Source organism: Camellia sinensis, chromosome 1 (assembly GCF_055761805.1).
Source record: "Camellia sinensis isolate YWXY chromosome 1, ASM5576180v1, whole genome shotgun sequence".
NCBI classification, from domain to species: Eukaryota; Viridiplantae; Streptophyta; class Magnoliopsida; order Ericales; family Theaceae; genus Camellia; species Camellia sinensis.
The window spans coordinates 32330293-32345235 of record NC_138961.1 but is presented as its reverse complement, the minus strand read 5'-3'; the positions used below and the strand labels follow the sequence as shown (position 1 = coordinate 32345235).

Below are 14943 nucleotides of genomic sequence, written 5' to 3'. Positions count from 1 at the left end.
ACCGGGAACTCAGTTTGAACGAGTTCAACAATGCGGGAATGTATCCTTTGAATCACATCATCAGAAATGTTATATTGCCATTTAAATATCCAAGGGATTTTATATTTGAATATAAAAGTGAGCAATTTAGGGAATTTCTTTTGTTGTGGAGTGAATGAGAAAATAGCTGAAAAATAGTTAACCTATTCCAGCACAATAGCTGGGAAGATATCTGAAATGGCGCCATAATGAGTCTACCATCGCAGAAACCAAGTGGGTAATTCAGATTTAAACTTTTGATCAAACTGAATGAACCAAGAGTGACTAAAGGTTTCAGTCTGATACAGAAATATTTTGAACTAGGCATCAATATAGTCATAATAACTATACTGAAGAGAGTGATTAGGCATATCTCGAAGCTAATAAGGAGAACCCCATTCAACTAGGGAAACAATGTTATGAATATAAAGAGAATGGTAAACAACTTTACTAGTGTAAATTCGATTATAAATGGGTTTAATCATAATGGATTGATGGTTGAATAGAATGTCGTTATAGAAGGTGATTGTTTTCTCTGGATGCATGGGAACAAAATGTCATCCATGAGGAAAATAGGATTTAACCAAGTCATTAGCAGACTGACTTTTTGGGTGACTAGGTTCTTTGAAGAATAGGTTAGTGGTGGTTGATTTAACATAATCAGATTGGGCAGTTTTAATAGGATTAGGAGGATATGGAGTAACTGCTTGGCTGGATGAAGCAAAGGGATCAGTAGCCAAAGCAGATGTGTAGCTAGGTTTGGGAATGTTACCAAGGACTTGGTAACGATTATCATTTCAATAGGATAGTATTGGGTTACTAGCTCAAAGGAGGAGGAACAATGTGTTGACTAGATGGGACCAGGGCTTTGGAAGGAGGCCTGGGCCGAGACATCTGTTTAATAGAAACAAAGATTAACAATGAAGATTAACAACCACTAAGGAGATCTAAGTAAGCTTGATGAAAATCCAAACAGTTATAATAATCAGCAAGTAAATGGCGACGAGCTTGAATCTGATGGTAATTAATATACTGAGCACGTGAAGTAGTTTTTCTGGCTAATTTTATTCGAGCAATTCTGTAAGCAGTTTGGTGAATTAGATCACGGTAATGAGTGATTTGGGTTTTATGGTAAGAAAGAAAATGAGTGGCCATCTCTATCTCCCTTACAAAAATTCTCGGGTAAAAAAATCAGGAATAAAATTTTGATAACCAAGACTGTGTGCAATATCAAAATCAAAAATACTTAATATAGATTGCCAACGGGTAAAAATTTGCTTACTAGCAAGATTTTGATTTTTTTGAATTTTTAGTATTTAATGAATTTTTAAAAGATTTTTTTCACAAATTTTTTATTTTTTTAAGTATATTTATGTTAGGTATGTCTAAAAATTTTAAAAATTGCTTAAAATATTAAAAAAATTCAATAAAAACAAAAAATACGAAAATAAAATTTTTTGAAAAGTATTTTTGGAAAACTCTAACCAAGCTTAGAGTCCATATAAAATTGATTATCATAATTAAAATTAATTATTATAATTAAAATTGAATTTGTGTAAAATTAAATAAAGAAAAACATTACTTTTAATATATATATATATATATATATATAGGGTAGTTACATTGACATCCCTCGAGGTTTGGTTCAATTACTACTCATCTCCTGACATTTTGAAAATTGCATTCATACCCCTGTGGTTAATAGTCTCATTTCATAAACCCCTTACTTATATAAAAGATAACAACTCCTAATTAAAAAATACAAGAAATTACATTAAAAAAAAATAAAAGAGAGGAGAAAAAAGAGAAAAAGTAAAGTAAAGCAAAAAAAAGAGAGTGTGTATGAGTTCAATATTTTCATTCCGTCTAAATAATTACAATAATAGAGAAATTAGTGTAATTTTTTAAACTTCAAAGAATGATATATATTAAAGTCAAACTTATGGAAGTGTAAGTGTAATTTACCATATATACATATATATATATATATATATATATAGGCCTATTTTAGAAAGTAAGTTATAATCAACTTCTCATATTATAACTCACTTCCTCTTTCATAAAAAAAACTCTTTTCATCAAAAAAAAAAAAAAAAAAAAAAAAAAACTGATTAAATGAATAATCGTTGCTAGTCCTTGTAGAAGAAGCCCTAGAACACACACCAGTCATCTCCTCCGCGCTGATCATTCTCTGATCATCAATCATGGCGTTGAATGGACCCGGTTACTCCAACCCGCCACAGAAACCGCCGAGCAAGCTCCGGTGGGGTGAGCTGGAGGAGGACGACGGCGAGGACCTCGATTTCCTTTTGCCGCCGCGGCAAGTGATCGGACCCGACGAGAATGGAATCAAGAAGGTGATCGAGTACAAATTCAATGACGAAGGCAACAAGGTCAAGATCACCACCACCACTCGCGTCCGCAAGCTCGCCAAGGCACGCCTCAGCAAACGCGCCGTCGAGAGGCGCTCTTGGGCCAAGTTCGGCGATGCTGTTCACGTAGATGTTGGTAGTCGCCTCACCATGGTCTCCACCGAGGAGATCTTGCTCGAGCGTCCTCGCGCCCCTGGTTCGTCTCTTTCTCTCTCTCTCTCTGATGTTCTATTTTTTTTATTTTTTTTTTCTTTTAATTCTCTGCTATATCATGTTGATTTGCTTTTCAATATCTTTGCTTGATTGGTTTTTGTGAATTGGGTTTGTGCTAAGTTTGAATTTTATTTGTTTTCGAATCATGTGTTAAGAAATAGAAAAATTATTGAAAACTGTCACTTTGTTATTTAGATTTGTTGAATACTTGATTACGATGGATCGTGGATGGAAAAAGTTGAAATTTTGTTCTTCAGAAAAATAAAAAAAGAAGCTTGAAATTTGTTTGGTGTGCTGCTTTTGGATTGACAATCGGTTTTGATAGACGTGTTTGATAGAAAAGAAAAGAAATATATATATATATATATATATATATAGAGAGAGAGAGAGAGAGAGAGAGAGAGATTGAGATTTCTCATCACTTCATCACTTGTTTGGATGATTAAAGAGATGAGAAAGGGTGAGAAGGTGAAATTCCTCAAAACCCATGTTCTGTTTTCTTTTTCCCAAAAAAAATTGTGGAATCATTTTGTTCCATCCCCAAATGATATGATAATTTTTTACAATGCATTTAGGGATTCATTGTCTTTGGCCTTTTCCATTTAAAGGTATTACATTATGTTATATGGGGACATATGAGTTGCTTTTGTCAGCTTAACTCAACGAACCTTATTCAAGCCACTTGAAGTTAGATACATGGATTTGTATTCTCCAAATAAACTCCATCCAAAGCCATTTGCTCAGTTAAATAAGGCAATTATGTCCTGTCTCTTTCACAACCTTGAATGTGTCTTTATTGGCTTTCCTCTTGTCCTTTTGACACCTTTTACATAAGTTTTATCACTCCTGTGTGGCAGCTGACATTTGGTCTATGTTGCACCAAACCATCTCTATCTATGATTCTCGTTCTATTTAATTTTGTCACTTCTTACTTATCATAATGCATTTGTTCCTTATTTTATTTTTCCTGGTAATTTCACTATCATTTTGATGACACATTTTTTGAACATTTTGATTATTTACTACACAACATTCTATACTTTACAAATAATTCATCTTGTAACTGTCATATAAAACTTTTTTTTCAATTATGATGCCATAATACTTTTAAAGCAGTTTTCCAACTCATCCACTTCTATAAAGTTTGTAGGCGACAGCCTATATGAATAATTGTCCAAGATATTGAAAATGGATACTCTTATGTCGTTCCTGTCCATCATGTGCTATGCTGCTTCATTCCTACTAGTTTTGCTAAACTTGTACTCTATATTACTACCTCAGTCCTACTTAACCTAAAACATTAGTTGTACTTAGTTTCAGCAATTAAAACTATGTTATCAAGAAACAACATATATGATGGGACATTCTCTTGAATGTGTCTGGTAAATTCATTTATAACTAACCTCAAAAATATGAGGCTTTAGATATGTTTTAATGTGATTAAGGACACATACAATAGAGCTATAATTAAAACGAGAACAATGGGGGAGATCAGCACTAACAATTTTTATTTCATTTTATTGTAAATCCATCACGGCTTTAATTAACAATCAATAATATGCTTATGAAAACACAAAGCCTTCTTTTGTATCAAATCTAACATCACAATACGAATGAATTGTGTACATACATATATAAAATTATATATTATGCTAAATAAAGTGAATCTTACAATTCATGATTTAATACTATTCATGTTTCACTATTTTAACAAAACGATTCACTATCCAATTCGCGATTTGACAACAAACTTAGTTTTAACTTTCTAGTATTTTGGTGGATATAATTTTGCATGTTAGTTCAGCTGGTTTGATTGGTATAGTTTTGCATTTATCTTATGTTGGAGCTTCAAACAGGTACCAAAGAAGAAACTAAGGTTGCTGGAGACTCCCTGGCTCAGCTTGGAAAAGGTGGTGCTGTTCTCATGGTGTGCCGGACTTGCGGCAAGAAAGGTGACCACTGGACATCTAGATGCCCGTACAAAGATCTTGCACCTCAACCTGAATCCTTCGTTGATAAACCTGTTTCATCGGAGACAAATGCAACCTCCGGCACGACCAAGGGAGCTTATGTTCCACCAAGCCTGAGGGCAGGAGCAGAAAGACCTGCTGGTGGGGGGTCCGACATGAGGCGCAGAAATGAAGAGAACTCAGTTCGTGTCACCAATCTATCAGAAGACACGCGTGAACCGGACTTGCACGAGCTGTTCCGCACATTTGGTGCTGTGAGTCGCGTCTATGTTGCTATTGATCAGAAAACTGGCATGAGCAGAGGTTTTGGTTTTGTCAATTTTGTTAACAAGGAAGATGCCGAGAGGGCCATTGCAAAGCTCAACGGGTATGGTTACGACAACCTCATTCTTCGTGTTGAGTGGGCCACACCCAGAACAAATTAGAACGCAATTGTTTTCCTTGGGGATGCTGGAGTATTGAAACTTTGTTCGGCCTGGGACTCCAGGCTCTGCTGGTACGGTTGTCTTTTTATCCTCCCTTTTTTGTTTTTATTTTTATGGTGTTACAGTTTTGGAAAAATTTGTTATTGGTTTTTTTTTTTTTTAGTTTTTATTTCAACATTTTTGGTGATCATATCTGATATTGGGAGTCAAAAAATAATTACTGATTCTTGTATTATTAATGATATTGTTATTTTTTATTTGTGACTAAAATGCATGAATCAGGAGCTATATTTATTTCCATTCTACTTTATATTGTTTTTTGATGCTCTCTTTCATGGGTAATTATTCTCTAGTCCCGAAGTATTATATGACATGTGATGTTTCAAGTCAATCACATAATAGAAAATTTTATGAGTGAAGCATGCTGACTCATTGTTAAGAAGTTAGGAGCCGGAGATAAAATGATTCACTTTAGCATGGCAATTTTTTCATTTGTTAGAAGTATCATGTAGACAATGTCACAGATATCTCATAATTTTTCCTTTTTCATGTGGTATTTTTGGTTTTTGGAGGATTTAAATACGATTTATATATCTAACCTACTCTTCGGGCGAGGGAAAGAAATGGGTGACAAGTTGCGCATCTATAAATTAAATGAAAGCTACCAGTGTCACCCAACTCTCACTGCTAGTGGGTTTTTGTTTGGACAATACTCCTCAATTAACAGCATTGGGATCTTTGTAACATAAGCATTGGTATCTTTATTTTATGTAATAGTGAAAAACATTGTTGATGAAAAAAAAAAAAAAAAAAACAGTGAAAAACACTTCCACTTCCATTTACAATATACAATACGGAACTTAGAGAAGCATACTAAGACCTAAACCTAGATCAGAACTCTGCCAACCAACACTGACCTAAACCAACCCTAAACAAAAACTCCATCCTTAATCAGTCCACTTTCTCAACCTCCTTGGCAGTTGCAATACTGATTATGTACCCAATCTCTTCTGCAACCTCCTTCATGGAAGGCCGGTTTTGTCTCCGCTCCTCCAAGCACCCAGCAGCCAAAAACCCTAATGCTTTCATCGTCTCCAACTCCAAGCTGCTTGCTCCTTCCTTCAATATTGGATCCACTACGTCCATTATCCTCTCTTCCTCCACCATCCGTTGCACATAAACTGCCAAATTTACATCATCTGATGGTCTATTGAAATCTATGGCCTTTTGTGATGTCAAAAGCTCCAAAAGCACGACTCCGAAGCTGTACACATCGCTCTTGTCTGTCAACTGGTAGTTCCTGTAGTACTCAGGGTCGAGATAACCTAGTGTCCCTTGAGCACACGTGGATACGTGGCTCAAATCCGTATGGGCCAAACGAGACAAGCCGAAATCTCCAACCTTTGCATTCATCTTCTCATCGAGTAAAATGTTGCTCGACTTCACGTCACGATGATAAATCGGAGGCATTGCAGAGAAGTGGAGATAAGCTAGTCCTTCTGCCGTCGAATGGGCGATGAAGAGCCGGTGGTTCCATGAGAGGTGGCCTCGGTTGGGACCCTGTAAGTGGTCGGATAGGGTTCCATTAGGGATGTACTCGTAAACCATCAATGGTTGTTCGAGCTCGACACAACACCCGAGGAGGCCGACTAGGCTCTTGTGGTTGACCTGGCAGAGGATGCGGACCTCGTTGAGAACTTGTTCGGTACTCTTGGTGTTGCCGAGCTTGGCGCATTTGACTGCGACAGTTGTGCCGTTGCTGAGGAAGCCCTTGTAGACTTCGCCGTAGCCGCCAATGCCCAGGAGGCGGTCTCTAGAGAAATTGTTGGTTGCTTTCTTGATTTCCTTGCCGGTGAAGATTTTGGCAGACTTGCCAGTGTTTCCAGCGTTTAGGATCTCTTCGCGCTCTCTGGTAAGACGCTCTTTTGCTTCTTTGATGCGGCGGTGGCGTTTGTACAGTAAAGCTCCGATTATGGCCGCAAATAATGCTGTGCCAAGACCGGCAGTCAGACCTGCATGGGTTTTTGCACCGGAATTAGTTAAATTGACAGTTAATTTGCCAAACAGGAATTAAACTTGGATGAGTGAGGTAAATTCAAATTTGAGTAAAATTACAGTGTCATGTTGAGCAGAAGCCATAGATTGGAGTAAGGAGATTAGTGGAAAATTTTAAGTAAAAATGTCCAACCATGAAGTTTAGATTGGGTAGAAATCTGGGTAAATAAAATGGGTTTCCCTTAATTTCGGTAAAAATTTGAGTACAATTCAATTTATTTAGTATAAGTGTTTAAGTCAAAGAATAACGGGTGTTTTGAGTATTTTTCTTTAAATTTAAATTTGATAAAGTTGAAGTCCAGAATTAAAGATGCCCTAACATGCTCTATGGATTGTTCTTAAGGGCGATTGGAAATATGACAACTTCTTTTTTGAACTCGGAAATATGATAACCTGAACACTATTATTCTCTTTCAACATTGGAGAAAACAGAAGGGAAGTAAAATATTGAATACCGAGAGGTACCATGTGACAATGTTATATGGTAACTTCACCAATTACAAATAATTTGAAACAAATAAACAATCACAAATACAAAACCGTTAATCTCACATTTGTGATTAATCATGTATTCATATTTTGTATTCTAAAAGGTTCTCATTTTCTAACACCATCATAAATAGATCTTATGTAACCCAAAAAAAGAAAAAAGAAAAAAGAAAATCTTACAATCTAAATCAATCCAATTAGCGAAGAAGAAAGCAATATTTTTATTTTAATGGGTAGTGTTTATCTATAAAATTGAAATAAAAAAAAACAACATATTTAATTGCTTTATAAGAGGAAATAGGCAGCTAAACACAAATATTAGTTGCATAGAAATAGAATGTGGAAATGAAGACAGCAAATAGAATTTTTTCTTTTTACTAAAATTCAATTTAAATGTAGTGTGAATTATATTTAAATTAAAATTTTCTCTATTTAGTTTCACTTTCAGAATCATTTTTTTGAATTGTTTATAAAGAATCAAAATCAGTTTGGAAAAATAAATACCAAATTATTTTTTAATTAAAAAAAATTATTTCATTTCCCAAAAGATATAAAACCATTATAAAATGATTACTATTTAATTTTTAATTTTTAAATTTTTTTTTTTTGTCATAAAAATTAGATTTTGAAAATTAAACCAAATTATGTAGTTCCATTCTCACCTGCTATAAGTGTAGTCCGATTCTTTGAGCCATTACAGCCATTCGGATCTTGACATGTCACAACTGCACAACAAAACCAAACCCATCACATGTATAGAAAGACTCCCACAAATAAGACTTAGATAGAGTTAACTACACCAACACTCCTAACAAATAACTATTTTGTATCACTTACCCCTTCTTCTATAAACTCATTCAAATTGCAAAAATATTAGAGGTTTCAAAAATTTTACTAAAAATTTTATCAAATGTCTTACATGAATATGGGACCACATGTGACTCACATTGTGTAGATTTCACACCCATATAAGACATTTGTTAAAACTTTTAGTAGAATATTTGAAGTCTCAAACATTACTCTTCAAATTGATCCCTTAAATTATAAAAATCATATATCCTTTCAAAAAGTGATCTAGAGGAGTGTAATGTATATAAAGAGGTCAAAATGAATTCATAAATAAATTTAAAAAATTGATATTGACAAGTAATCGAGGGGTCTTGGTGTAATTAAGACTAAAACTTATAAAAATTGAGCAAGTGTAAAAAAAACTCACTTTCAGCACACAATCCTTGAATCGGGTCCCACCGCAGACCCGAATTACAAAAGCACCTATTAACCCCATTCTCGTGCACATCCGACCCGCACGTGGAGTTGGAATCACAATCCGCCTGAGTCCCACAAACCGGTTCACTCGGCGACACCCACTGTATCTCCAACCCGGGCTGAGGCCACCGGTTCACGGGCAACGTCGGGTTCAAATTCACAAAACTTGAATAAGCCCGACAACCCGCATCTCGAACCCGAATCATATACGACGTAGTGGACCCCCCAGCCCGAAACGTACAACAGATCGGAGCGCTCTGGCAGGCCGATACCTGGGCCGAGGAATTGATGAAACTGTGGCAAAGACTCGTCGATGAGCAATTCAACGGCGAGTTGAGAAGTGTTGTGGTGCAATTGAGGTACATGATGGTGTTGCTGCTGGTGATATTGAAGGGGAGAGAGCTGTTCATCTGGATCCCCATGGTGGAGATATCGGATGTGACGCAGGTGTTGGGGACGAAGCTAGAGGGCTGGATGACGAACCGTTGGATGTCGGGAGTGATGGTGGCGATGGAGTAGGTGTTGTTGAGGGTGTCGAATTTGAGTGAGCCCGCGTCGCAGCGGATTTTGTAGGATTGGTCGCCGCAGTTTGGTCCGGTGCTGAGGGGGTATGGGACTGGGGTGGTGCCGCAGGAGGGGCAGTGGTTGGCGGAGGTGGTTAACCCGGCGTACATTAGCAGCGCCGCCGTGAAAAGCCGGAGATTGGAAGTCAATGCCATTCTAGAGAGAGAGAGAGAGAGAGAGAGAGAGACCTGAAGGGCTGGGCAGTGGTTTTTCTGATTTATAGGTGCGAGTGTGTGTGTGTTTTGGGTCAAAGTTTTGTACAAGATCTGCTATTTTTCTAGAAGATTATGATGTGAATAATTCTTACAGCAAAATATCTTGCACGCTTTATATTAGAATTTTGGGAAAATTATATAAATAATTCCCAGAATGTAATAAAATAAATTTTAAATTTTATTAATTTAAATTATTTATTTATTTTCATTAAGGCTCGTTTGGGAACAGGCTAATTTAGTAATTTTTTGGTTATTTGGCTAAAATATGAGCTAAAAAAAATAGTATGTTTGGGATGACTTTTTGACTTTTTACGAAAAGATGTGTAAAAAATAGAGAGAAAAAAGAATCTTTGACTTTTTGGTATGAGTTGTTGACTTTTTGACTAATTTAGTAACTTTTTGACTTTTTGACTAAAAAGTTCAGTTGCCAAACGAGGCCTAAATAAAGTTAATGAAAAAAATGTGTTTTACTCATTAAACTCAATGTAGGTATATATAGAATATCTAAAATATTTTACTACAATATCTTTTTTTTCTTTTCTTTTTTATCAATTTTATTTAGTAGAAGTAGATAAATAATTTGGATCGAAAATAAATCAACATATTAGAGTTAAATTGATAAACTTAAAAATTCATAATTTATTTTGTTATAAAAGTCAAATCATAAAAAAAAATTGATAATATTTTCTGAAATTTTCTTTCAAAAAATTGGATACGTCCAAGTAGAAAAATTATTATTAGGTAGTCAATAGGCACCATGTGTCTTTGCACTCATATTGTTCTTCTGGTGCTTCAACACAATTTTAGAGTTAGTCTTTCCATCAATTACAACACTCCCGATATTGACTATCTCTTATAACAATCAAATAACTTCTCAAGTAAGATAATGTGATCGGTTTAAAAGAGGTAGAGATATATAATTATTTTTTTTTTTGTTGGATATGAAAGAAGAAAATTAACTATGAAGCTTAATTCCTTAATACTACAATATTTATGGTATTGTTTAATTTTTAAATTTTCTTTATTTAATCTCATCTCTTATATCAGTATTAAGTTTACTCAATTATATAGTATAAAATAAATGAGCATCTTGGTATTAATGTCGTAATCTTCTTGTGGTAATCCAACCTAACAGATTGATATTACATTTTTAACTTAATACTTATACTAGTAATCTCATCATTAAGTTTCAACAAATTCATAATTCATGTATCAATCAGTGTACTAACTAGTGTATCAATATTAGTTATAACATTGCTATTGATCCCACTTATTAATTACATTATAAATTTCAAAAATTTCTTAAATTATATCACATCATCAATTAGTATACTATTTAATATATTAATTAATACATATAGCATTATTTTCAGAGTAATGCTAGAGACCCCAAATATTCTACCAAAAGTTTTACCAAATGTCTCACATGGGTGTAGGTCCCACACCCATGTAAGACATTTGATAAAATTTTTGGTAGAATATTTGGAGCCTCTAACATTTTTGTTATTCTTAAGTTACAACAAATTCATAACTCAACTTGTATTCTTGTCAAACATGACATTAATGTCTTATAAAAAGCGTGTAAGCGAGAAAATATTTAGTGCTCCTAGAGCAAGATAATGTAGGATTTAAACTTAGCCTGTGTTTGGCAAGGGCTTTTTCAGGCTTTTTTGGCTATTTTAGTCACAAAAAACAAAATAGGCTATTTTAGCCATAACAAACAAAACATCACATCCAACCTATAATCATTACATTCTTCTCTCACAAAAAAAGTCAAAAAAGCCAAAAAGCCAAAAAGCCCTTCCCAAACCAAGCTTTTTAGCCCAGGCTAAAATAGCCAAAAAAGCCAAAAAGCCAAAAAGCCAACCCACTTCCCAAACGGAGGCTTAATCTTTATTGATTAAAATTATGAGACTGAATATTTTCATATTATTTTTTAAGAGATAACATGACAAGTGTCACATAATGAATGGTGTAAAATATTACTATAAAACCACCAAATAACCACTCGAATAAGAGACTAACGTTGTGTTTGATTGAGAAATTTAAGAATAGATTTGAAAAGAAAAAGAGAAAAGATAAGTATATTTAATCTAATTTCACATACTTTATCTCTTTTTCTTTTCAAATCTTTTAACCAAACACAATCTAAAAAGTATAACGCCAATATCATTATCCTAATTATTAATTGCGTGCAAATGCAAGTTTATTATTTATGTAATGTTGCGTGCCGCATTGCAATTTCCATTTTCTTTTCTTTTCCCTTTATATATATATATATATATATATTTTTTTTTTCTTCCTATTCTAAACACGTTGATGGCATCTTCTTATGAACATTTTACTAAAGAATTAAGAAATAAAAAGTTAGTCAACCAGTTTAATTTTCATTATTTATTTATTTAACTTAAATTTTATTTCATAATTAAACATTTGTCGTACGACTTATTAGTTATCCAGCATATTATTACTTTTTTTTAATCTTTAGTCATTTTTTATATATTAAAAAATTCAATCCTATACTACATACTTTAAAAGTAAAAAAAATATAAAAAATTAATGCTGATGTTTAAAAAATTTACTAATATATTTAACTTATCTTGTTTAAAACCAATTCCACAATTGTCAGCACCATAGCCAAATGATTAAAAAAAAAATTAAATTGAATAATCAAGAAGTGACCATAACCAAATAAAACCTCTTAAATGTGTTTGGCATTATAAAATTCATTCTTAGAAATTCAAAATCCAGGGCATTAATCCATGGTGGCAAAATCAATTAGCAGTAAGTGGCTGGTGGCTTAAAAAGAAGACATCAAACAAGGTAAGACCAGCATTGTGATTTGGCCTAGGAGATTAATGAAAACCACCTTTAATATCATAGTAGAATTTAGAGATATCAAACTTAATTAATAAACAATTGAGTGAAAAAGACTTTTAAACAACATAAGATATGCCCGGCAAATTATAAAATGTTTTCGAAGTATCACGTGTCCGTACTCTTTAACCAATTATCATTTAATATGTCCCTCATGTTCCCCAATCACCCAACACAATACCTCGCCTACTTACATTCTCCACTAATTACAATATTAAGAAATACCACGTATTTATAACTCATATCTCATCAATTTAAAATTTAAAATATTCACTTCACTTTCTGAATAATTTTCAAGATAAAAATACATAATAAATAGCATTTTCCTTTTATAGTCTCCTAAATTAAAACCATTTATTGCTCTAACGAATAATAGTTTTCCAATATGGTCAACTAGTGGTTGGATCACAACAAGTAGGTAGGACCACCACCAACCCATGTCCATGTGCTTTGATCAATCATAAACAGATTTGACCCAAAATCCTGCATAAGACAATGAGAGTTCACCAAATCCTATATGTGTATATACATATTCAAAATTGAAGATGAGAGCTGAACATGATGTGCTTGTAGTGGGGGGTTTCATCTAGAAAGACTTCAAAAGTCGTCTCTAGAACAGCAGCTAAATTTGATTTTATACATTCTCTACCCTTTAAATGACAAAAATATACTTGTCATGGAACCAAGTTTGGTGCCCCTTGGAATATTTGTAATGATTTTTTTTATTTATTTTTCTTTACGTGGAGACTTTTGACCATCTAAAGAGCATCCACAAGAAGGCTAACTAAACTTTTAATTAACTTAAATCATTTTTTAAAAAAAAAAAAATTCCTTTAATAGACTAGTTAAAAGACTTGAAATAGTTTTGTAAAGGCCAACTGACTTTGAGGGTCTGTCATCCTCCCCATGGAAGAAAGTGCAAGGACAACATGTGACTCTTTCACAATTTAGCCAAATAAATAAATAGAGAAGAAGAAAAAGCAGAAGAAATAGAAGTAGAAGAATGCTCTGCTTTGAAAATGGGTTCATATTGGCAATATGGCAGCATCAATGCCTTAAACAAGAATGAATCAGTACCTAGAATATCATGTTATATTGTGTATACGATTCAATCCAACCCAACCAATGATGTAGAATTTTTTTTTAACGAATAAGACAATGATACCTAATATAATATGTTTTTGTAGTTTCTTATTTATCAAAAATACTACGTAGACAACGTCACATAAAATTTTGAAAAGCCCAAAAATTGAGAAATTATTCAATATTCTTAGAACATGAAAGAAATAAGTGAGTGATATTGAGAGAGTAAGAAAATTCTTGTATTTAATATATCTGAAAGTGTAAGAAGAGACTCCATATATAGGAGCTGCTTTGTACAACATCATTATGAAAGCAAAACATATAATAATATAAAACAGCCGAAAGCGAAGGCAACCGAATATATAATAAGAATCCTATGCTCCTATGCTCTGTCATCCTATAGCTATTAATATATGATACATTAATATATATAATATATACATTATTATAATACATTAATATGATACATTAACAGCCCCCCTCAAACTCAAGGAGGACAAACATCAACCAACTGGAGTTTGGAGACAAGTTCAACGAAGCGGCCAGGAGAATGAGCTTTGGTGAAGATATCAGCAGGTTGATCAACAGAAGAGATCGGATGGAGACGGATAGTACCACGAGTGACGTGTTGACAAATAAAATGGCGGTCAATCTCAATGTGCTTGGTGCGATCATGAAAAACATCATTGTGAGCAATTTGAAGAGCACTGTGATTGTCACAAAAGAGGGCAGTAGCACCAGAGGGGGAAACACCCATGTCAGCAAGAAGCCAAGGAAGCCAGAGAAGTTCTTGAGTAGTATCAACAAGAGCACGGTATTCAGCCTCGGTACTGGAACGAGCAGTAAGAGATTGTTTCTTGCTGCGCCAAGAAATAAGAGAATCACCCAGAAAAAAACAGAACCCAGTAGTAGAGCGCCGGTCAATAGGATCGCCAGCCCAATCAGCATCGGAGAAAGCATGAAGCTGGAGAGATGAGCGGGCGGAATAATGAAGGCCATGAAATAGGGTGCCTTTGAGATACCGAAGGATACGAACCAAGGCAGCATAATGAGGGGTACAAGGAGCCGACATAAATTGGCTGACAATATGAACGGCATAAGCAATATCAGGACGAGTAACTGTGAGATAGACAAGACTGCCAACCAGCTGACGATATAGTGTAGCATCAGAGAGAAGAGTGCCATCAAGAGGTGTAAGACGACTCTGAGGTTCCAGGGGAGTAGAGGCAGTCTTGCAATCCGTAAGACTAGCACGTGTGAGAAGATCAGAGGTATACTTAGCCTGAGAGAGAAAGGAACCCGTAGAATCATGGAAGATTTCAAGACCCAAGAAATAGCTGAGAGGACCAAGGTCTTTCATCTTGAAATGATGGCTAAGAAACTGTTTAAGGTGAAG

The 14943-nt window shown here is 34.4% G+C and overlaps 2 protein-coding genes across 2 annotated transcripts; one reads left to right on the top strand and one right to left on the bottom strand.

The window, feature by feature from the left end:
- The first annotated feature begins 2110 nt into the window (after positions 1-2110).
- Positions 2111-5268, top strand: LOC114268394 (uncharacterized). Its single transcript, XM_028209569.2, has 2 exons — positions 2111-2586; positions 4460-5268. Exons 1-2 carry the CDS (start codon positions 2223-2225, stop codon positions 4996-4998), a joined length of 903 nt encoding a protein of 300 aa, XP_028065370.2. The 5' UTR covers positions 2111-2222; the 3' UTR covers positions 4999-5268.
- Positions 5269-5735: 467 nt separating this feature from the next.
- Positions 5736-10498, bottom strand: LOC114268407 (wall-associated receptor kinase-like 20). Its single transcript, XM_028209586.2, has 3 exons — positions 8759-10498; positions 8205-8267; positions 5736-7010 (listed from the first exon to the last, which is right to left on the bottom strand). Exons 1-3 carry the CDS (start codon positions 9525-9527, stop codon positions 5950-5952), a joined length of 1893 nt encoding a protein of 630 aa, XP_028065387.2. The 5' UTR covers positions 9528-10498; the 3' UTR covers positions 5736-5949.
- Positions 10499-14943: the final 4445 nt, after the last annotated feature.